Source organism: Syzygium oleosum, unplaced genomic scaffold (assembly GCF_021117445.2).
Source record: "Syzygium oleosum isolate NSW1041296 unplaced genomic scaffold, Sole_v2.1 Sole_v2.15, whole genome shotgun sequence".
Classification (NCBI taxonomy): Eukaryota; Viridiplantae; Streptophyta; class Magnoliopsida; order Myrtales; family Myrtaceae; genus Syzygium; species Syzygium oleosum.
The window spans coordinates 6,742,682-6,766,566 of record NW_026607499.1 but is presented as its reverse complement, the minus strand read 5'-3'; the positions used below and the strand labels follow the sequence as shown (position 1 = coordinate 6,766,566).

The 23,885-nt window shown below is 41.2% G+C and overlaps 3 protein-coding genes and 1 pseudogene across 5 annotated transcripts; 3 read left to right on the top strand and 1 right to left on the bottom strand.

The window, feature by feature from the left end:
- Positions 1-169: 169 nt before the first annotated feature.
- LOC115675546 (uncharacterized) lies at positions 170-2,906 on the top strand. Of its 3 annotated transcripts, XM_056318340.1 has the most exons (8): positions 170-318; positions 420-800; positions 912-1,081; positions 1,218-1,320; positions 1,602-1,718; positions 1,800-1,970; positions 2,196-2,319; positions 2,399-2,906. In XM_056318340.1, the coding sequence occupies exons 2-8, from the start codon at positions 522-524 to the stop codon at positions 2,536-2,538; spliced, it is 1,104 nt and encodes a 367-aa protein (XP_056174315.1). In that variant the 5' UTR covers positions 170-318; positions 420-521; the 3' UTR covers positions 2,539-2,906. The 3 variants fall into 3 exon arrangements, with proteins under 3 accessions (XP_056174315.1, XP_030454126.2, XP_056174314.1); XM_030598266.2 differs by lacking the exon at positions 170-318 and having other exon boundaries at positions 332-791; XM_056318339.1 differs by lacking the exon at positions 170-318 and having other exon boundaries at positions 332-800.
- A 318-nt stretch (positions 2,907-3,224) lies between these two features.
- Positions 3,225-7,467, bottom strand: LOC115675545 (uncharacterized protein At5g41620-like). Its single transcript, XM_030598265.2, has 3 exons — positions 6,564-7,467; positions 5,664-5,789; positions 3,225-5,107 (listed from the first exon to the last, which is right to left on the bottom strand). The coding sequence occupies exons 1-3, from the start codon at positions 6,972-6,974 to the stop codon at positions 3,638-3,640; spliced, it is 2,007 nt and encodes a 668-aa protein (XP_030454125.2). The 5' UTR covers positions 6,975-7,467; the 3' UTR covers positions 3,225-3,637.
- LOC115666997 (dirigent protein 5-like) lies at positions 7,106-15,866 on the top strand (annotated as a pseudogene).
- Positions 15,867-20,008: 4,142 nt separating this feature from the next.
- LOC115675470 (dirigent protein 6-like) lies at positions 20,009-20,521 on the top strand. The gene has a single exon (XM_030598145.2). It carries the CDS (start codon positions 20,009-20,011, stop codon positions 20,519-20,521), a length of 513 nt encoding a protein of 170 aa, XP_030454005.2.
- The last annotated feature ends 3,364 nt before the right edge of the window (positions 20,522-23,885 follow it).

The following is a 23,885-nucleotide window of genomic DNA, read 5'->3' as shown; positions in this document are numbered from 1 at the left end:
GGGATTCTTAAGTGTGGCGCCGTGGTGGTGGGTCCTGCGCTAGCATCACCCCAGGTTTACCCCTCCGGCTGTCGGCCGTGCGGGGGGTTCCTGGGTTATAAAAAAAAAAACAAAAAAAAAACAAAAAAAAAGATGGAAGGCCCTTCTTGGACCAGACAAGGCCCAATCAATTTTTCAGACGAATTTGCACGTATTGGTCTAGATGAGAATCAAGATGGAAGGCCTAGGAACTTTTCCTTTGTTCGGTATGTCCGGTTCCTGGTCCAATATCCTAGGGCCAGTCCAGTTTTGTTTTCTACTCAAAAGACTCGCCTCCTGGTTTATAGCCCTTCCCTCTGCCCTAGAATTTCAAAACCAATAGGAATGCAAAGATGGTTTGTCTTCATCTTCACATCAAATGACACAACCAGAGATTGCAGACCTAACCCAACTGGGATCACGAGGATAAGGTGTTTCTGTAACTGGAGTCACTCTTCTGAGGAAGAACAAGCAAGCTCTCTCACACACACATAGCCATACCGATGGAAGAGCACACGCTGGAGATGTTTGAAGTTGGGCCATGCGAGACTCCTCGTCAATTGGGCTTCTTGATTGGCCGGAGGTTCTCAGGTTTGATACAGAGCAGGTTGTCTAGAGACCTGATCCATCAAAACCAGCTCCTGCCATGGGCACGAGCTCCAGAATCACGGCCTCTCCTCGAAGCTCTCTGCGAAAATAACCGGAGCAAGTTCCCTCGCTACTGGGAGGAGCTCGTTGGGACGGCCGAAGGGGGTGGCGTGCCGGTTCTCGACGTAGTCCTCGTGCTCGTTTGCCACTAAAATGAAACAGAGGAAGAAAAAGAATTGTGTTATCCCGTTGGTTTTACTAATGGCTGCCGATATATCACATAGCTTGTCACTGTTCGTGTGCAGATAGTGTTGATAAACTTCAGGAAGGAAATCCTACCCTTCATCCCCGAGAAGGAATCAAAATCACACCCGCCCGAGAAAGCTATCGAGTGTTCCGACGTATTGGTCGTCGGCAAGTCGATGGCCGTCGCCGCGCACAACGAGGATGCCAATGTCGCTCTAGTTGGCCACACGTATGGTTTGAATTTTTCTCTCTGTCAAGGTTCATGAAGTTCAACTCGAATGTGTCGGCCGAGTTTATTTTCACATGTTTGTGTATCGATACGGAAGGGTGATGGGCGACGGTTGCTTCTGTTGTGTTATATGCAGCTACATAATCAAGGGTACTCTGTCGAGTGGATTGTGCTTCATTTCCTACACGTACGCAGGAGAGCTCCCGAGCTGCGCATTCGGATTCAACAACAACGGAATGGTAAGAAAGCTCAAGACATGCTGATTCAGTAATACCAGCGTGTACTTTGCACTCGATGCAGTAGATAAATACACATCATAATTCGATGTCGGAGAAGTTAGGGACAATAGTGCAATAGAACCTCTTGAGGAGAAAACAATTCAGCTTACCATGAAACAAATCTAGGGGTTTTGATTTAAAACAACCAAATCCTATCGAAATTCCTATTATCTCGAGTTCTTGGGTATTGACCTTTGCGAAATTCCAGATGAATTAACTTATACTCGAAATGAGATGTTCAGGGATTTACGCTGAATGCAGTACCTCCCTCTAAAGAAGAGATTGTAGCAGGTGGGATTGGAAGGAACTTCATCTCAAGAGATCTCCTAGAGGCAACGAGCATGACCGATGCGGCCGGTGTAAGACCTTAATGGCATTTGGAATCTCACATCTGCTGATATGGACAGTATTATTTGCTGATCTTCTACTTCTCTATCAAGAAAATCCGCTCTGCAGAAGCATCTGTAGGGCACAGTTACAATCTGATCGATCTGAAGGCACGAAGAATCCACAACATAGAGACCGCATCGAAGACCCGGCTTTCGGTTACTGAAGTGGATGAAGCACCGTTCTTCCATGCAAACATGTATCTGCATCTTCAAGTTAAGCAGGTATTTTATCCGCAATCCAACTAGCTAGAAGATAAGATCATGCCTGAAGCCTCTTGCACTACATTGCGGACATGAACAATTCAAGAGAATTGCAGGCCAAAAATGATTAAATCAATGGATAACCGAAAAAACACTCAATAGGCTGGAGCGTAGCGACGAAAATTCTGAATCACCAAGTAGTTTTTATTTCCATTTACAAACAGAATTTGCTAAATTGCTGTTTAGGTAGAAGATGAGAACTCGAGAAGCAGGCAAAAGAGAGCGGCTGTGTTACCAAAGAATTCTAAACAGGACTTCCTCTCACTCCTTGGAGATACAGATGATGCCAAATATCCCATCTATATGTCAGGTAAACCAGAAAAGTAATGGGATAATTCTTTCTTGTTCTTCTCCATTTTGTCCTCTGTTCTAATTGTGACTGTCTCAAGGTCCAACGCTGTACACGCTATGCACGGCTCTGGTCGATCTGGATGAGCAGACACTGAGCATCATGAAAGGGAATCCGAAGAAAGGAGCAGTTTCTCACATCTTCTCTCTGTCATCACCAGATCTCAAGGAGCTGTGCTAAAACCTCCATGCAGCCCATTTTGCTTTGATGAAGTGAGAAAGACTACAGCAGTTTCCAAGGCTCTCTCATCCAGGAGTCCAGGCTTCTGTACACCTATTGAGTGGCCCTCTTCTGTCATTTTTCACCAAAACTCGACTTCGGTCTTTTTTTCCCGCTAAGCGGCCACACACTACACTGAAGGTCCGGTGCGAGATGAAAAAGTTTTAACTCCTCATAGCAGGCCGATCACTAGATTCATGCCTCGTAACAATTAGGAGCAGCATGTTCTGTCAACAAGAGTAAGGTAAGTCCATGGCTTCATGGAATTATGGCATCCGAGAAACACCCACCACTTAATAATTACAATATGCAAGATTCTGTTGATGCCATCGGTACTTCATCCATCTATGAAAGTCGCGCGTAAAGCAGAGCTAAAGAGTGAACCACGGTTTAAGTAAATCTCTTTGCTACTTGATATCAAGTGTCATTAGGCTTTTGATTTCTCAGGCAAGAGGAATCTTTGTTTCCATCAAGCACTTGGTTATGAATCAAAAGAAATGGACAGATTCACAGGTCATGGAACTTGACCCCGCCAACACCGAAGAGGTTCCTAATAGACCTCTTATTTCCCTCATCAAACAGGAACAACCTGTGGCAACGATGATAGTACTAACAATAATAATAATAACAATGCTAAAACACTACTGTTTACCACAAGAACTTCGGTATGCCTTAACACAGAAATATACACCGAAACCGTCCAAAAAAGTAACTGATTTCTCTCGTAATCATCCGCAACATGGATGACTCCAACCAGAAGTGCACCATGAAAGGAACCTTAGCGGACCATATTGTGACCAATACAGACTCTGAATTTCTCCAGATTCCATTTGTTAAATACTCAATTCTGTATTGCTCTATATCAGTATTACAAGGGCGATTCATACTCTTGAACAAAAAGTAGAACGCATCATCAGAAAAAAAACAGAGAACCATAATCACAGTCGAGACTCGAGAGTATTGGGAATGATATACACAGGCTAGGAATCTGGGAAATTGAATGACAGCCGCAGCCTCCATTTGCCGGTGGTTCCTCCTCAGACAACTCAATGCTTTACACCTATGAGAAACCTCTGGAAGCTCTTAACCGTGAGCGCTGCCCCTTTGACCTTGCTTCCATAAGCTTTGCTTTCAAAGTATTCTCCTTTATGACAGGCGGCAATTTTGAAGATGACTCCGATACATCTGGATCGTTGGATGACTGTTTCACCATCCATGGTCGTACTGGACTCGCCTGAGTCCTCCATGCTGAGTTACTGCATGAAGCCTCCCCAAAGTCAACATCGGGATTTACAGAACCTCCACTTGACAACTTTAATTGACTCTTTATGAAGTCATCCAGCATGGAATTTGCAGTTAAACTGCGGACTTCAGATTTGTTCTTTCTTTCCTGACTAAACTCATCCATAGCTTCATGGTTGTCCAATTTGTGGGTAGTGGTAACCTCGACTGGGCTTCCATCACCCCTTTTATCCCTTGTGGTACCAGCTTTTTCAGACTTAGCCTGAACACTGGATGGATTCTGAGCTTTCCTCCTCCCACGAGGTGCACGTTTTTTCTTGGTTAGCTCTGTTTCGACTTTGTCATAAGTGGGATCTTGTAAGGCTTGATCCTCATATGCCTTAAACTCACCATGGGTTTGTCGATTAAGCTCAAAACAATTAGAATCGCTTCCATCAGAATCGTCCTCATCACCCAGATCTCGAGGTGCGCTTACAACCTCATTCAGAGGAACAGATTCAAGTGAATTTCGCCGTTCCCTTGGCAATGTGTTGTCGATGCTCTTAAGGATGTCTTTCCTTTTAGCTTGAAGGAATGTCTCAATTTCGAAGCTCAATTTGTCCACAATCGAGCTCTTTTCTGCAGGACCACTTTGGGCTTCTTCTAACTTCATCTGCATCCGCTCATCAAGCCATGATTCAGATATATGGAGAATCAAACGGTCACGTTCAGATCCTCCAGCCCAATCCTTGTCATACCTTTGTTTCAATGAATGAACCTCATGTTCATAGTCTCTTATACCAACAGCGAACTCATCACAGAGATCTTCCAATAGTTTTCTTGATTTTCCATCCTTTTCCAGCTCTTTCAAGGCATGAGAAAGAGAAGATTTTGCATCAGAAAGTTCTCGAGCTAACTTACGGTGTAGGCTCTCTGAACGCTTTCTTAACTTCCTCTCGTCTTCTAGCTCATCTCTTGCTGAATGAACAGCAGCATGAATTCGATCCTGTTCCTTACTCTTCCGAACTAGTTTATCTTCCGAAATTTGCTTCATCAAAGCATCTATCTCATGTCGATCAGCTTGTTGGTCCCGAAGCAACTCTTTAATCCGGACACGGGCATGATCAAGCTCCATCTTCAATGCTTTAATCAGTGATATATTGGATGCATGCTGCTCTTCCAAGCTCCAAATACGGTTTAATACTTTTAGAAGTTCTGTTGATGTTTTGAGGCTGTAATGTGGCTCATTAACTCTTCTTTTGAAGTCTAAAGAACTAGAAGGAGTGACTGCCGGGTTATATGGAGTTACCTGCAACAGCATGGTACTTTGAGTCGTTATGCTCACATTAACATTACGTACATAGTATCATTAACACTTGAAAAGCCTTATGGTGGCGAAAGAGCCATGGTAGCGAACTGAGAAGCTTTATACAAATAAGCTCATTGAAGGAATTGTAAATAAGGGTTAAGTAAATTTGTGCAATTTGAATAACAGAACCCAGAATTTTAATCAAGAATGGTCCGAACAACGGTGCCTTTGACAACGATGTTCGGTCTGTCCAAGAGGAGAAGAATATGAAATGTTTAAGTGGTGCAGTCAATGCTCCTGTCAGGGACAAAAGATATTCCGCACACTAATCAACACAAAAGGATAACCAGTTTATTTGTCATAAAGGAACAAATGTAAAAGGCCTGCAGTAATTTTGTCAACATCTTACAAACGATTCTGGGCCTTTTCTAACTCAACATGCTAAGACGAAAGAAAACAGGCAGAGGTTCTAGGAGTAGACAATACTCAACCCTAATGCATCGAAATACAATCCCAATTACTTGAGAGCCGGAACTAAACTGAAAAATAGAATTACCTCCATCGAACTACCATAACTTGCTGGGGAAACAGGCTGTATGGCACGATTATTTCTTTCAATTGATCGATGATGTTGCATGAGAGATGCCGCAACATGCCTCCTTAAACTGCTTGTACTCTCTGGCTGTTAGATGGCATCACCCAACTTAGTTAGTAAATTTGCAAGAATACCCCGTCAGCTAACGCTATGTCTCATACTGAAATAATGAACAGTAATAACAACAGAAAGCATCCATCATGAGAACTGCTGCACTGATCACATGATCAAGATAAACAAATGAAGGATCCAGCGATTCGGATTCATATGACCACAGCATTATTGCTTTTGGATGCGGGAGAAACTAGGGTAAAAGAAGCAGAGATATCTATACCCAACAGAGCTTCTGAAGTTCAGTTAGCTGAATTGGACCTTGGCTGAACTAATTCAAATGTACAGACCAAAAAGGAGGGCAACCTTGACAACAGTATACGAGGACATATCCGAGAAGAGACTGTTGTTTCCGTCAAATTTTCCTATTCGACACACAAAAGTGCATAAACTCTGCCGACTGGAGCAGCCAAGCACAGATGGGTCAAGCATCAATGGAACTCTGAAGCTGTTTGAGGCAATACTGATGCCATTGTAGGATCATAAAGAGATGCAGACCGAAATACCCTCATGAGTGTTTCTCTGGATACAGAGTCCAGAAACGCCCCAATCACACAGACCGCCCCAATCACACAGACCCTCAGTGGACACACCATACGAAGAGTAATACAAGACCGGTCATGACACAAACATCTGAAACAAAAACACACTAGACAACCCTCTAACAGATAAACCAGCAGGGACAAGAAACCCAGTCCCAACCGTCACAAAGCCAGATCACAAAAGCTAATCAAGAAACCAAACATGCACCTGATCAGGAGAACTCGGAGAAGGGTCAGCCAAAAAGTGAGAGAGCTCAAACCCCCCGCCGCCGCCGCCGCCGCCGCCATCCTTGTCCTTCCGGAGGCGGCGCAGCCCAAGGGGGATACTACCAAGATTGCCATTGTGGTGGTGCATTCTGGAAGAGGCCAGGTAGTGAGTGAACTCCCAGAGAGCAGCTGCGAGCTTCCTTGCAGAAATACGACGAGAAGGGGAAGCGGAAGGGGAAGAAGGGTTAGAGCCAGAGGAGGCAATGATAGCTCCACGCGCAAAGAACTCGAGTCTCACTGGAGTGCTGGGGCCACCACATCTTTTGCTTAGAATTACACCTCTCCTCAACTTTTGTCCCAAATTTTCCTCCTTTTCTGCTGCCTCTTCCCCACTTTTCCCTCCCCTTTTCATCTTTCTCTCTCCTCTGTCTCTCTCTCTCTCTCTCTCTCTCTCTCTCTACCCATCCATTTTCTTTTCTCGGGTTTCCTCTTCTCTTTTTTTTATAAAGAAAACCTTCTTTTCTCCCTGCCCCTCTTTTTCGGGGATCTGGGCTTGGAGCGGAGAGACTGATCACTGTGCGGGAGAAGTTTCCTGCGCTGCTGCTGCTGCTCTGTCTCTCTCTCTCTGTTTTTCCCTGTGTTGTCACAGTAGTTCTTCTTCACTCCGAGCCTGGTTCTGGAGAGAGAGTTTTTGACGTCTGCTTGACAGCTTTGGTTCGACAGCTTCCCAGACATCCGTTGTCTCTGTATGAATGATACCGATCAGAGAAAGAGGAAAGTGAAAGCCGGTTCGGTCGGATCAGATCGGCCCGCGCGACGGCCCCTGCGTATTGCTACCCGCCAAATTCAGGTAGCACCGGCTTAGCACTTCGTCATCGAGCCAAGTCGAACAAATAAAGTCCCGGGCTCAAGTTCGCTTCGACTCGACTCTTGTATCCGGCGCTCGAAATTGGATTCTAGTGCGATCATAAGTTAAATTCCCTAGCCAAGCTCGATTAGTATAGAAAATTAAGATACTCGAACTCGCCTCAACTCAATTTTCATAATCAAGTTACAAAATGAACGTAGATTCGAGTTCCAGCTCAAGTCGATTATACTCAAAATGTTCTCCCCTACAGTGTATGTGAGTATATTATGTAATTGTAAGGTTTTTTGAGTGTATTTCCATTACTATTCTACTAGTTTTGAATAGAAATAATGGAAGTTTGATCACGCATGCTAGCTTGTTGACCTAAACATTAGCGAGTTTGAGCTCAACTTACCAAAATTCTCGAGTAGTTCAAGTTTGAACTCAATTCCAAATCATGAGAGTCGACCTCGAGTCATCATAAATTGAATCCAAGCTAGAGTAGCTTGGCTCAATTTTATCGCTAGTCAATCCATGTTGGCTTGGTTGTCAAGCTCCATAAAATGCAATAATTTCATAACAATTAAAGATTGTCTTGTCACGGTGTGGCTCGTCCCGCATAGGCTAAAGTTTCTAAAATGAGTATTCTCATTGACCACACAAAGTATTGACCATTTAGGAGTAGGCTTTGACTTGTAAATTAACAACAAAATCTCTCTCAACTGATGTGGGAATTGGGATGGTATAAACTCCCTCTCTTATTTTTTTCGACCTTCCAAAATCTCACTCTTAAAGAATTGACTTTATTGTCAATGTTGGTCCATATCGTATGGCCTTACTTCCTCTATTCCACAAGTGCTCTGGTCCACATTATGCATTCTTCGCCATTCTAGAAACTTGCTAGGAGCTACACCTTCCTCGAGCCTTCTCTAGCTAGCGATCACTCGCCGTCCTCAGCAGACCGAATATGTGCCTAATTTGTTCATAAATTACGTACGTATTGATGGGAATTTGCTCTGGTATTATTTATAACGACTCGAACTGTTTCACGTGGGCCAAAATGAGACTAGAGATGTTACAATCTCAATAGAGCCTCTCCAAACCAATACGAGATTTGGAACGTTACAAACTCTCACCGAAGAACAATGTCCTCGTTAGTGTTGGCTCGTACCAACAAACTCTTTTCGTTCTCATTGGATAGGGTTTGGGCATAGTTTGACCACGAACCACATATCTACTAGTGTGGTATTGTTCTAATATCATCTATAACAATTTAACACGATCACATGAACAAAACTCAAAAGGGAAAACTTTAAATAACTACACACATGGTAACCATTCGAAAGTGAGTGTTGACTTATAAATCACTCAACACGGCATCTCCCAAATAGATGCAGGACTTGGAATGTATTGATAATCTCTTATCACGTAATTAATACCACAAGTTTGGTTCCAATAGAGCCAAAATCGAACTATGTAGAGTGGTTTAGTGAATGGGGGTATGTGGAAACGATTTTGATTAATTCAATTCGGGAGACCAATTCACAACAAATCAGATGTAGAGTAAATTCAATTTCCTTTTGTTTTGTTTTGTTCTCTCTCTTTTTTGTTGTCAGAAATTTCCTTTTTGTTTATCTCATGGGTAAATCGATATATTCCTGACATTTTCTGCAGAACCTAGAGGGAGCCACTGGCCAGATTCAATTGGCACGGAGCTGCAACCCCTTTTTTTTGCAGCAAATTTATTTCCGTGACGTGTTGGAATTCCACTTCGTACATATTGGATTCGGACCTGTAAAATGGTGCTACGAATACACGTCGGTCCACCTGTTTTACAATTAATTGTAAAGTGTACCTTGTGAAAGGTCAGTCGTGAAGATTCTCCTCGACGGAGAAAATATTCTCCATTTTACCGTAACATCATTATTTTTTTAGATTATATATGTTTTCTTTTGATTTCAATAGGAAAATTAGTAATATTGGAAAATCTGAACAATTTTTTTTCAAATTTGTGATCCATTGCCTCTCAACTTGAATTTAAATAATAAAAGATATACGGTGTTTTGAAAATTTTAAAATCGCCCTATTTATATTTGAGCAATATGCTATATTTGTCAATCTATAAAATTTAAATAAAAAATTTCAAATAAAATCTTGAAGTACTCTCATTTTCTCGAATAAAGGCATGAAATAGATATTGTTTTAAATAATGGCCTGAAGTACTATCATTTTCTCAAATAAGGATATGAAGTGACCATATTAGTCTAAAAAAAAGGGCATGACCTTATCGGGTTCAAGGGCATTTCATTTGGATTTTTTTTTCCTTTTCAGTTTTTTTTCTTTCCAAAAAGAAAAACTCAAAAAAGAAAAGAAAGCCAATTTTTTTTAAAAAAGGAAAAAAAAACGCTTGTGGCCGCTGCCACATCGCTAGTGAGGCGATGGTGATGGCTGGCGGGGTTGCTGGCGACCCTCGCACAGGTCTGGTAGCCCTCTGCCGATTCTGGTGAGGGCAGGCTGGCGAGGGTCACCGGCGATGGGGTGGTGGCCACAGGCGGGAGCCAGCCCTCCCGCTTGTTTTTTTCTTCTTTTTTTTAAAATTAATTTTTTTATCTAATTTAACTAAAATTTATGTTAAAATTTTGTTGGATTTAAATGCCCTTGACCAGTTGGAAAATTTGGCCGACCGGCAAGGTTAATTTTTCGGCCGGCGGGGTTAGGCCTTTATTTGAAACTGTTACAGTCACTTCGGACCCTTATTTGGAATTTTCCCAAATTTAAAAGATAGACCCCCGATGATATCTCAACATTGACATGAACGGTTATTTAAAAAATAGGCCCTTTTCTTTGCATCTACTTTTACTGTGGTGTGATCGGACGAAATTATTTTTCAGTCTTATATTTTGAGTGACTTAGCTTCACTATTCATATTAATAAAAAAAAGGGGAAATGGAAGCCATTTACACGCTTTCTACTCTTGGAATGGGATTATGATCCAATTCAATCAAAAGAAAACAGCAACTTATTGACTTATTTTCACAAAATTAGCCGGCTCAGACAGGCCTATAAGAGGAGTCTAAGGAATATAAGGCGAAACCATTAAGATCTCGTGGCTGCGTGATCTAACGTTTTGTGCTCAATTTCCAATAACTCTACTCGGGAATGGTAAACTGTAAAGGTGTCTGCCTGTCATTGAACTTGAAAAAGAGTGTCAAATCCTAACTTCTTGGCAATTGCTGGACCAGAAAATGAAAAGAGAGGAAGACGAAAACAAGTTTAAGGGTGCCCATGACAAATTTTCTGTACTTGAAAACAGATTCTAGTTAGAAATGATTTTTTTTTATTCTGTAATCGGGAACAATTTCTAAGCATTTGAAGGCGTTTGGTAACTGCCCAAAATTTCTATTCTTAGAATAGAAAAAGAACAGAAATGCGTTTGATAACTACACAAAATTTCTTTTTATTAATAATATTTTGAATTTTTTAATATTTCTTTTTTTTCCTTAGCCATGGCCGGCGAGGTCGGCCTCACCAGATCACGGCGAGGTCGAGCCTCGCCCGGCCAAGGCGAGGACGAGGTCGCCCTCGCTAGATCACGCCGAGGTCAAGCCTCGCCCGGCCAAGGCGAGGGCGACCTTGCCGTCGCCACCCCCGCGACGGCGAGGTCGGCCTCGCCATGGCTGGGCGAGGCTCGACCTCGCCCAGATCTGGCGAGGCCGACCTCGCCATCGCCAGGGGTGGCGACGGCGAGGTCAGCCTCGCCAGATCTGGGCAAGGCCGACCTCGCCATCACCGGGGGCGGGTGGCGACGGCGAGGTCAGCCTCGCCAGATCTGGGCAAGGCCGACCTAGCCATCGCCGGGGGTGGCAAGGGCCACCCTCGCCGGCCCTGGCTGGTCGCCGGTGGCCAGCGGTGGGTCGGGAAGAAAATGAAGAATAAATAAAAAAAGAAAGAAGAAACCCGAGAAGAATCAGTTCCGGAAAAATTGTTCCAGAATCAAGAAGCTACTTTTTTTTACTTCTTGATTTTGTTCCAAAACTGATTCTAAGATTAATTTTTTGCAAAATTGTGCTCGGGCACAAAAATTTTAACAAACGGATTTCTGTTTCCAAATTGATTTTGGGAACAAAAGAACAGAAATTTTCACTATTTGGCATGTTGCCAAACGGGCCCTAAATGGGCTGGTTTTGTTGTACGTGGGCCTCGCATGGGCGCTTGTCCGGCAGCCCAAGAAAACAGGCCATCAGATCATTGCATCTGGGCAAAGTTTCTTGATTCATGGTTCTTTCAACTAAAGCAATTAGTGTTTGATCACTGGTACTCTTGGAAATTGTCTTGTAAAGAAACTTTAAAATGAAGCAAAATTTTAAAAGAATGACGGAAAAGAGAGAGAGAAAAGGAAGTATAGAGGCGTGAAGCTCTTCGTCACGGAGCCGTCGGACCACAACTGCATTGTCGTAGGTCCGCTGGACCTAAGCAAGGCCTCACTGGGGTCGTGCGAGTTCTAGCTTACTGCAACCCTCTCTTTGGCATCTCGTCCGCCTTTGAAGTTGCAGAGGTCTCGTCGAGGCCTTGCGGCTTCGGGTGGGGCGCCACCGTCGCGTGACTCATCACCAGGATCAATTCTCGTCGAGGTTACATCCCATCTTCTCAGTTCTTGTTGGGCCATATCTCACCGTGGTCGCATGACCCCTGGCAAAGCTTCTCTAGCGTCGAGTGACCTCTCACCCACATTTCTCTCGTTAGAGCTCTCTCTTTCTCTCTCTCTCTGTCCATAAGGGTAAAACTAGTAATTTGATAGTCTAATGAGAAGAGAAAGACATCTGCCACGGACTATGGGCTTCGCCAAGACAAAATTTAATTCGAAGCGGTTCAATTTCCTTTTTTCAAATACACCAACTTCAATCAAGGGATATATCGGGCAAAAGCTGGCTACATTGCCTTGTTTTACGACCTGGTAGCCGGTCTACCTGCTTACCCCCGTCCCTTCTATTGTTGTTTTTATTCCGGTGGGAGGATTGAAATACCCTTTTATTTTAACATCTCAAGGTTAGGATGAAGCCTTTTAAGGTTGAAAAAATATTTAAATTTTTTTAAAAAAATGTCTATTTCTTTTTTAATCCATTGAATTTTATTTTTTTTTTTTTTTTTTTTTTTTTTTTTTTTTTTTTTTTTTTTAAAAAGCCCACATAAGACCATGGTACCGGCATTCACCTTAGCAATTTCCGGTATAAATTGGCCATTGGACTCAATTGATACCTATGTGAAAATGTTTTAGACTAAATTGATTCGAGTTAAAATTGTTTAGACGAATTAGTCACCAAAACTGAATGCAAATGGTTCAGGACTTTTTGGTACTTACTTTCCCCTCTTGTGATCGTTGCTAAATCATCATAAAATCCCAAACAGTTTGGAAAGCGAGGGTAAAACCACATATCAAGCATAAATCACCGTTCTTTGTCACCTCATTTGACCCTCACATGAGATTTAGGAAGTCTAAAAGAATGATTTCTAATGGAAAAAAGATACCGTTTCTTACTTTTTTATTGACGGTCTGTTCTAACATCTGATGCTGAGGGATTCAGAATGTATCGACAATGTGTGTTTATAGAGAATCTCCCTCTTTCTCTACGTGGAATTTTCATCTGAACTTGGAATAGATACTGTAAACATTCGGACAAATGGCAATTATGGATTCGTAGTATTCTTTGACTTATCTCTTGGATGATAGGATTCACTCTATCTAAGTCTTTAAGCGCCTACCAAACTACAAGAGTCTCAAAGGGATGTTCTCCAGAAATCAAATCTTACGTGGGCCGGCAGATCCTCTTCCAAATAATCACTCGGGGGAGTCACTATCGTTATTTACTTGGATGAAGTACTCGGTTTTTTGTGTTTTCGATACCCTTTATTTACTTCATCAACCGTATATTCCTACGCTTCGATTTCAGGGTAAATCTCGGCCTCTACAAAGTGGGAAGTGTTGCAGCATTTAAATATTAGGCTCTATGTGGATAGACTTTTATTTTTTTTTGCCTTTCTGCTTAATTGAAATCTTGCAGCTCACACACTTTTAACTTTTTTTGTAGGTTCGAAGCTCCTCAAACCTTCATAACACTGGAATGTTAGTATGTTTTTACTTTTATATAAATCCAAACAAGCACGCTATTAAACTAACTCTTTTTATAATAGTTAACCATTAGAATAGACAGCGCTAATATCACAAATATTTGACATGGAAAAGCCCTCTCACAACGGTTTTATGCGAGTATATCGTTTTCTTTAAGATTTCGGAATGAAACTTCTAAACTTTGGGACCTTTTTTCTTTTCGAAGAAGCATAGAATACTAAATTTCCAAATTGGTCGGCTCTAATCAATCCATGCAGTAATTCTTCGTGATATCTTGTAGTTACGAGATTATAAGAACATGATGCAGTCTTACTCATAAAATCTAATGAAAAATGACCCTAATTGTAATAATTTAGAATCCTTTGATTTGAAGCTAACTTTAAGTACACAATATTAATTGCAAACTGTTCTAATGTTCTTAGAGGCGTATTGATCTCTTTTCGACCAAAGCCAAAAAATCGTGCCACCCTGTCTTAATCCCCTACTTACCACCTGAAACAAACAGTAAAAGTTACTAATAACTTGCAAGAGCGAGTGATTCTAGGTTCTTTGCAGGTTTCATTTGGAACTTGGAACCCACCCTCGGGTACAGGTTCCTTATTTTTTGGAACCTAGAACCTACCTGTCAGAACTCGGAACCTAGAACCTATCCTGTCACAGGTTCCATGATTGGTTTCAGGGTCTAATAGATTCTTTTTTTGGTTTCATTTGTAGTTAAACAAGACGAAAATGAACGCAACAATACCAAATAAGCTTATTATTCACCAAAAAGAATACAAAAGACTAGTTTTCCTCGTATTACGGTTTAAATAAATACAATTAAAATGAGAAGTCATTGCGTGAATCAACACGTAATAGAATTCACAAGTGATTATCATGTCAATCAAGACAATATCCATATCCAGGACCACAAACAAAACGGGAAGCGGGAAAAAGGAAAGAAAGATGAGCTTTTGGTCCTCAAACATCTATGAAAATTTGTTCCAAATTTTAACCACCTAAAATCAAAAGAAACAACAATCACAGTTGATAACTTAATAATAGTTTTATATTTAAAATTGAAGTATCACGTATCGATTATTTGTAACTGCAGCTACAACTTTTTCTTTTTATCCATTATTTCCATGGTTCTAACTATACAACCATCAAGCTTAAGATATTTCTTGAAAGAATGAATGACGAAAACAATCGAGCTCACTAAAGAACAAAAACTTGGCATAGATATATGATAATGAATACCCAAACATAACAAGTTAAGCAAAGCAATGAGCATGCGAATGGTGGGTACTCCAAAATCACAATATATCAAAGGTTTAAATAAACCTTAGGAAATATTCTACACGACAAGTTAAGCAAAGTAATGAGCATGCAGATGGAGATAAGAATTTGAGAGCCAAGAAGTGAAGAGTGAGGAGTAGTAAGAAAATTAGGGATTTTAGATTTAGGGTTCCCAGTTTCATTCCCGGTTCTCGGTTCTGGTTCTCGGTTTCAGTTCCAGTTCTCAGTTTCGTTCCCGGTTCCGGTTCCTAAAAAAATGGAACCAGGAACCGGAACCTCCCTTAGTCCGGTTCTCCGTTTCACGGTTCTATCTTGGACCTGTGCTCACCTCTACTAACTTGTCATCAAGCACTTCGTGCATTCTTGGATTATATATGAGCTGGCGTACGGTTTTGTTCTTATCTGTAAATTTTCATGAACTAGACATAATAAACAAGTTGGCTCATTAACTCCTATATAAGTTGATTTGAGGTGCTAATGCTCACCATCACCAAGACATTAAGCAAAAGCAATATGAGGATGTCCGTAGTGAAATACTCCATCTTCCTTTTCCTAGTTACAATTTCACCTGTTTTTGCTACAAGAACGTTCAAAAAGAGAGAACCTGCAAGAGACCTGTTCTCTACTAACATGACATCCTCTTTGGAGGCAACGATGTGGCCAACGCGACATCCGCGCGGGCGGCCAACGGGACCAGGCTAGGCAAATTCGTGCTAGGCATGTTGGTCGTGTTTGACGACCCGACCACGAAAGACTAGCACCTACTCTCGACCCCGGTGGCGCGGGCCCAGGGCTTCTATTTTTACGACATGAAGACTGATTACAATGCCTGGTTCGCGTACACGTTGGTGTTCAATTCGACCGAGTACAAGGGCACGATAAACATTATGGGGGCAGACATGATGATGGAGAAGACTAGGGATCTCTCCATCGTTGGAGGGACGGGCGATTTTTTCATGGCAAGAGGAATCGTGACATTTCAGACTGATGCGGTCGAAGGGTTCAAATACTTTCGCTTAAAGATGGATATCAAGTTACATGAATGTTACTAGAAGCTAAAATGGTCAGTCCCTTATGCGTCTAGTTGTGGGAAACTTATTTCTACTTAGTACTTGCTTTTCTTGTCCCTTAGGCGTCATTATGGGGGACACCGAAACTTTTGCCTTGTGTTAAGATCGTCAGAGCATCTGAAGTAGCACTTCTATGATACTCGAATCCCCCTCTTTTATCACAACATCCCCCTCTTTTATGACTAAATGGACCTTCTATGTCTTCTGAAGTAGGCAATTTGACATAGGTACCAAAATTCTCTAACTCGGATCAATTATCGCGGATGTACACAAGCTGTGCAATCCACGCGTGTTGACATTGCTTGGATTCTTTCTCCCATTACTTGTGTATAATTGGCTTGGCAAATGCTTCATCAACGATATTCGTTGACAGGATACTTCTATGGTACATCTGATGTGTATCGGAAAATTTTAGAACGGGTCGACGGGTCGTTGTAATTGATTATTAAAATGTCGTAACCTGTCAAAAATTATTTTACATCGTTAAAGCGTGTTAACATAATCGAAGGGCAAAAGGGTCCTTAAAAACAATTTATATGACATCGGTTTCACCTTGAGTTAATGTAATGTATTACCTAAAGCTACTTGCGCTGCAAAATTTGCTATCTCGTGAGTGAATGTCAGATGTGTCATCAGAAAAAAAGACATAGCCAATGACTCTTAACATGCCTTATTTTACATTTGTTTTTTTGCCCTTCACATAGTCAGAATGCCGGTTTGAATTTGGCAGGGAAAAGTACAAAAAAAGTTCTAAACCTATTACATTGGTACCAATTTAGTCATAAACCTTTTAATTAGATCAATTTAATCCTAAACCTTTTCATATTGGTACCAATTCAGTCCATCCGGCCAATTTAGGTCGGAAATCGCTGATGTGGACGCCGGCGGTGTCACGTGAATTGGTACTAATGCAATAGATTTAGGACTTTTTTGGTACTTTTCCCGAATTTGGCATCTTACTGCATTTTGGACCATGCACTAACTCATTTGATTAATCACTGCATTAACATATGTTTGTGCATATGCTTCGATCTATTCCAAGCTAGAGTGACAGCTATTTGCATAAAGTCGAAGTTATTTTATTCCGTGGCTTACTCCAAGCTTTCTATTTGGTTGTGGACATGCCAACTCCATAGCGGAAAATATAAGATTACTCTCGAAATTTAGGAACCAAATAAACGGGGATAAGGTCATTTGGACTCCATGTGGAGCCAATCGAATTTATTGGCTCATGTATATTGAGTTCGCACGGGTCGTAAGCATGTAATGTTTTACTAACTTTTAAAATATTCTTGCCCTTATTAAATTAGTAATAGTCTACTAAAAATTGACGTACTTTGTCACACTGCATATGGATCAATTTGATCCATTTCACTAGCCGATTGTTGCGATTACCTTTATTACTTTTTTCATATGCTGGACGGTAAAAGTGATGAAAAATGCTAGATACCGTCCTTACTTTTGGCCTCAAAGCCACTAATTATTCTCTATTTTTCAGAATAGCACTTAGGATCCCCCCAGAAAACTCCACAAGCGGAAAAAACCAAATTGCCTTTCCCTCGATCAACACAAACCTTTCTTCCTCCTAATGTCCCTTACTATTCCAAGCACCCACATGACTTGGTTTCTTCCACCCACCGCCACCCCTGCCTTTCAACGCTGCCGCACCACCTCCGACCGCCATCTTCTATCATCGAGTCCCCGGGATTACCTTTGCTGTTGCCCCAACGACAGAGCCCCATCTTCTCTATCGCCCGAATTAAATGTAATGTCTCATATGAATTGAGTTCGCATACATCGGATGTATTTAAGAATTTTACTAACTTTAGCAAATTTCCATCCTCGTTAAAATTAGGAATAATCCGCTCGAATTCGATACATAATCACACTGCATATGCCTTTATTTGATGATCCTCGTGGGCTGATAACTGAGATTAATTTGATCCGTTTCTTGCATATTAGATGACAAAAGTTAGGATAAACTACGTGCCCTTCTCACTTTTGGCCTCTATACCACTTTGCATCTTCTATTCTTCAAAATACCACTTCGATCATCTTGCAAAAGTTTCACAGCGAAAAAGACCAAACTGCCCTTCCCTCAATTTTGACAAACCTTTCATCTTCCTAATTTTGTTACTTTTCCAAATCCCACTAAGCTCAGTTTCTACTACCCACCACTACTCCTGCCTTCGGATGCTGCTCCACTACCTCCGATCACCATCTCCCGTCATCAAGTCCCCGAACATCACCTTCGTTGCTGGCCCAACGATGTAACTCTCTCTCTCTCTCTCTCTCTCTGCGATGCATGTGTCAAGCTTATCGCAGATGGCGGAGGCATTGCCCTCTAGATTTGGAAGGTAGACCCCCCATGGCCGTGGAGGTCAACTTGTAGCGACAGAATCGATGTGAACAGAGATAGAGATGGAGAGAGGCAGACGAAGGGGCCTCGGGGTCTCGCCGGCAAATACGAGCTGCAACGTGTAGCGCGATGGCCGGGATATGGCGGCTGCCAGGGTGGCGAGAAGTGGAAGCTGAAGCTAGGTTGGCCTGTTGGGATTAGGATTTTCTAAAAGGGAGGATATTTTAGAGTATGAAGAAATTTAGAACCGGTAATTTAGGAAGAAGAAAAGGCGATTGATGAATAAATATAAGATGTCAACTAATGGAAGGTGCAATTTGTTGTCCAACACGAAAACTTGGGATGAAGAGTATAATTTTGTAAAATGATTATTGTCAGGTGCACCATCAGTGTAAGAAATTACTTTGACATTCATAGTTGGATGAATGACATGCGTGCTTAGTGTTAGTTTTGTACTCGAATTCTTTTTACATGCGAATAATTTAATGTCGAGTATCTTAATTCTTTTTTGTATCGGCGGTAGATCTAATAAAAATTCTTTGTAAAAGAGAGGATGCGAAATGATATGAGCTTGAAAAGTGACACGGTTTCTAGCATACTTTCCTGGAAAGCTATAATATAGTTCAGAATATATACTAGTGTCTTCTAAAAAATCTGAAACAGGTCACGAGGATGGGTTGTTAGGGACATTTAAGATTGTTGCTTAACCTTATAATGGTGCTAAATGCAAGTAGGATTTAATTCATAATGGGGGAGGGGAAATTGTCCAAAAAGTCCTAAATCTATTGCACTTTTGCCAATTCAGTCCTAAACCTTTCAAGTTTGCCAATTAAGTTCTAAACCTTTACAATTCTTGCCAATTGAGTCCATCCGGTCAATTTTGTCCTGAAATTGTTGACGTGGACGCCGACTGATCACGTGGCGCTGATGTGGACATTTTTAAACAATATTTTAATAATTTTATGAAATTTTTATGGTTTTTTTTTTTCCTTTTCTCTATTTTTTTTGGGGTTTGGAGTTGGCCGGTGAGGGTGGCCGGCCGACCCTCGCCGACCACAAGCAAGGGCCGGCCGACCCTCGCCGGCCAACTCCAAACCCCAAAAAAAACAAAGAAAAGGAAAAAAAACCATAAAAAATTCAGAAAAATTATTAAAATATTATTTAAAAATGTCCACGTCAGCGCCACGTGGCCGGTCGGCATCCACGTCAGCAATTTCTGACCAAAATTGGCTGGATGTATTCAATTGGCAAGAAGTGTAAAGGTTTAGGACTCAATTGGCAAACTTAAAATTAAGGTTTATGACTAAATTGGCAAAAGTGCAATATGTTTAGGACTTTTTGGACAATTTTCCTGAGGGGGGCATCACGAGTATGTGTTATAGAAAAGAAATGTAAATTAAACTAGTGGTGTCAGGCGTTATATATCGATGTATTGTAAGCTCTATATAAATTAATCACTAATCAAAGTAAATTTTTATCGTAACAATCACCGTTACCTTACTCACAAAATTACCTTTCTGATTAAAAGAAAAAAAAATGACAGCGTCTAATAAAGCCAGGAGGGAAACAAGCCACAAGAGGGGTGGTTGGGGAAATTAATCCCTAAAGAGGTGTGATTTCATTCGTAGAGGATATATTGTAGCAAAGAAATATGCAACTTGCCATGACTCACATGATCTATATGTGCACGGTAAGTTCTATATAAGCTGATCACCGAGCAATTGTATTCACCACAATCCTCACTACCTTGTAAAAGAAACACAAAATGGTAGAGCTTTCAAAAAACTATGGTGTCTTCTCCTTCCTCATCTTTCTCTTGCTCTCACTTGCCTCACAACTTTCCTTAGCTAGGCCTTCCAAAGAACTCAAACCATGCAAGCACATCGTGCTCCACATGCACGACGTAATCTTCAATGGCAATAACTCGGTCAACGCGACCGGGGAGGCTGTCACGAGTCTGGTTGGACTTGGGCATTTTTTCTTTGGCCAGGTATTCATCCTCGACAATCCGATGACGAAGGACCAGAACCTGCTAACCCCTCCAGCGGTACGGGCTCAGGGTTTCTATTTTCACTATATGAAAACTGGTCCGTGCGCCGGGATGGCTTTTACCTTGGTTTTCAACTCGACTGAGTCTAAGGGCACCATAGACGTCATGGGGTCCAATTATTTCCCGGCAAAGACTAGGTATCTCTCGGGCGTCGGTGGAACCGGGGATTTCTTCATGGCGAGAGGGATTCTCGAGATCGAGACAGATGGTATTGTTCCATTTGAGTAGTTTCGATTGAAGATGGATGTTAAGTTGTACGAGTGCTATTAGGAACTAAAAAAGTCACTAGTCCCATATGCTTTTGTAATGTTCGGATTTGGAAGGAAGTGCGCGACTAGGGTTTCGGAATAGCAGGGGATGTCTCTTCAAGTCGCAATGCTGGTCAATACCTTTCCAAATAATGCTTGTCAAATTGTGTATCTTCAGATATATGATGAGATCAAGATGCTTCAAATGGTCGGGCCTTTGAGTCGGTGTCATTGTTTCATCACCGTTCTTTTTGGTTCAAAATGCCCCCTCAATGAACTGTTTGAGTTAGTCTGACCCTAAATCGATTAGAATGATTACAATAATCCATATATTTTATACCTTTTGAGACAATCATATCATAAATCCTAAAACTTGTCATGATAATGCACTTAAGTCCTAAAAATTTCATTTCTTCCATTTAACTCCCTAAACTCATAATTTCGATGTACTTGAATCCTTCCATTAACTTAGTAAGTTTTAAGTAGATGCAAAGTGCCATGTGGCTTTTTCTATTGTTCTTAATTTTCAATCTTACATGGCCATTCATAAAAAAAAATGACATGTAGATGTGCCGTTTATTAAAACCTAACGAAGCTAACGAAAGGATTAAAGTGGAGATCATGACAAGTTTCAAATTTAAATGCACGTAATAAAAAGTGGTCGGATTGACATGCATCATCAAGACAAGTTTAAGACCAAAATGCATCAATCAAGTCTGAAACATTCTTAATCATCAATTCCTTCAAATCCTCAAATATCAGAAACGAAAGAGTTTCATTTCAGTCCTAGATTGAGTCCACCTGACCAACATCTTCTTTCCCTGATAGGGGCCAGTGGAGGAGGCAGTGGTGCTGCATACTACCATGAGCGGGGCCTAATTAAAAAAAAAAAACACCAACTTTACATTGAGCGATAACTCTGGCACTAACATTTTTTTATCTCAATAAAAAAGCACCAAATTTTACATGAGTCCCAAATCTAACCCCCATAATGTAAAATTTTCAAATTGTTCGGGTCAGGTTTGAAATTTAAGCGAAAGTTGATAATTTTTTTATGAGACAAAAAAAAGTTCGGATCATAATCGTCATTCAAGGTAAAGTTGGTGCTTTTTCTTGGAATTAGGCCATTGGGGGGGGGGGGAGGAGGAGAAAGAGAGAGAGTGGGTCATATTTTATGAGGCGTTATTTGATGCCAGTGGCTTAATCGGAGCTTTCTATTTGGTTGTTAACATGCCAATTTCATCGGGGTAAATTTATGATATGAAAGTTTACTCCCTAAACGCAAGAATCATATATTTTTGCATATGCACTTAGTCCATTAAGCCAAATAAATGTGAGAGATAAGATTATGTGGACTGCACGTGAAGCGAATCAAATTTAATGGGCCGGCAGCCCCACTGGCACAATGAAGAAGAAACAAAAAAAGAAAATAAAATAAAAAATAAAATCAATAAAAAATAATAAAATATTCGGAATTTTTTTTAAAAAATTATAAAATTATCCACGTTAGTGCCGGCCGTATCATGTATGACTTCGACGCTAACTAGACTGTCACATCATTGATTTCCGACCAAAATTAGCTGAAAGGACTTCATTGGCAATTTGTTAAAGGTTTAGATCTAAATTGGTAAAATCCCCAAAGGTTTAGACTAAATTGACATAATTGAAAGTTTTAGGATTGAATTGACAAATTATCAAAATGGTTAATACTCAATTGGCACAATTTTCGATAAAAAAAGGCCAATGTATAATAAATTTAATACTTTTTGGACAATTTTCCTCACAAAAATATATCAGATGTGACACCATGAGTTTGATTTGTGTAATCCTACATACTCATGATGCCTCCTCTGAATGAAATCCCACACGTATTTAGCACCATTATAAGGTTAAGCAACAATTTTAAATATTTTTTTCACGTTTTACCAATTGAGTCCATCCGATCAATTTTGACCACAAATCACTAATATGGACACTCGCCATCCTACGTAACTTGGCTAGCACCGACGGGGACAATTTTTAGTATTTTTTTTTATTTTAATAATAATAATAATAATAATAATAATAATAATAACAATAATTTTATTTTCCTTCTTTTTCTTTCTCCTTCTTTACTTTTTATTTTTTATATTTTTATTGTTAAGATCGACAGTGGGCCGTTGGCCACCGGTTGAGGCCCAACGATCCCTGCCGGCCACTAGGCAAGGGCTTGCAGCCCTCGCTCAGAGTTGGGTGATGGCTCTCGGCCCTCGCCAGCCGCTGCAAGGCCCTCACCCACTCGTGGGGCCTCACCTAACTGTTGGCGAGGGCTTCATGGCCCTCACCCACGATTGGTAAGGGCTCACAGGCCCTTGCTTAGTGGCCAATGGGGGTTGTTGGGCCTCAATTGGCCCCCACCGGCCTTAACAATAAAAAAAGAAAAAAAGTAAAGAAGGAGGACGAAAAAGAATGAAAAGAAAAGAATATATATAAAAAAATTAATGAAAAAATATTAAAATAATATAAAAATTGTCCACGTTAGCGTCAGTTGTGCCACATAAGATAGGTGGTGTCTGCGTCAGCTATTTTGGCCAAAATTGGCCAGATAGACTCAATTAGCAAAACGTGAAAAGGTTTAGGATTCAATTTGCACAATTAAAATGTTTAAAACTGAATTGATAAGTTTAAGACTTTTTGGACAATTTTCCCATAGTCGATAGAAGGTAATGATTGACTCACAATTTTGAGATCGATCGTAACAACTTGAGAGACTAGGTTCTGTTTGTTTCGCAGAAAATATTTACTAGGAAAACATTTTCCTCATTTTTTAACGTTGTTCGCTTAGGGAAATGAGTCAACGAAAAATGTTTTCCTCGTCAACGGAAAACATATGCCTAAATTTAGGAAAATAATTTCCTTTTTAAAAAATCGAAAATCATTTTTCAAAATATGACTAGGTATTAACACTTGGACTTGTATTTTCCGCTTAGGCACAAAAACCACAACGTTGATTTTCGGTCCCCGGCGTCTAGGACCAGGTATCCTGTGCCCGGGCCCGGGTTCATCGAGATTGGGCCCGTGACCCCGGTGCCCTTGCTCGGGTCCATCAGGCAATGCCCGGGACCCCGGCGCCCACACTCGAGTCCATTAAGGCCGAGTCCAAAGTCCTAGTGCTTGTGCTCAATGCCTTGGTACTTGGATTTGGGTCCACAAAGGCTGAGCATAAGATCTCGGTACCTGAGCTCGGATCCCCAACACCCGGGCTGGAGTCCACAAATGTCATGCCCGGATCCATTGAGGTCGGGCCCAGGACCAAAGGTGCCCTTGCTCGGGTCCATCGAGGCTAGGCCCAATACCCAGTGCCC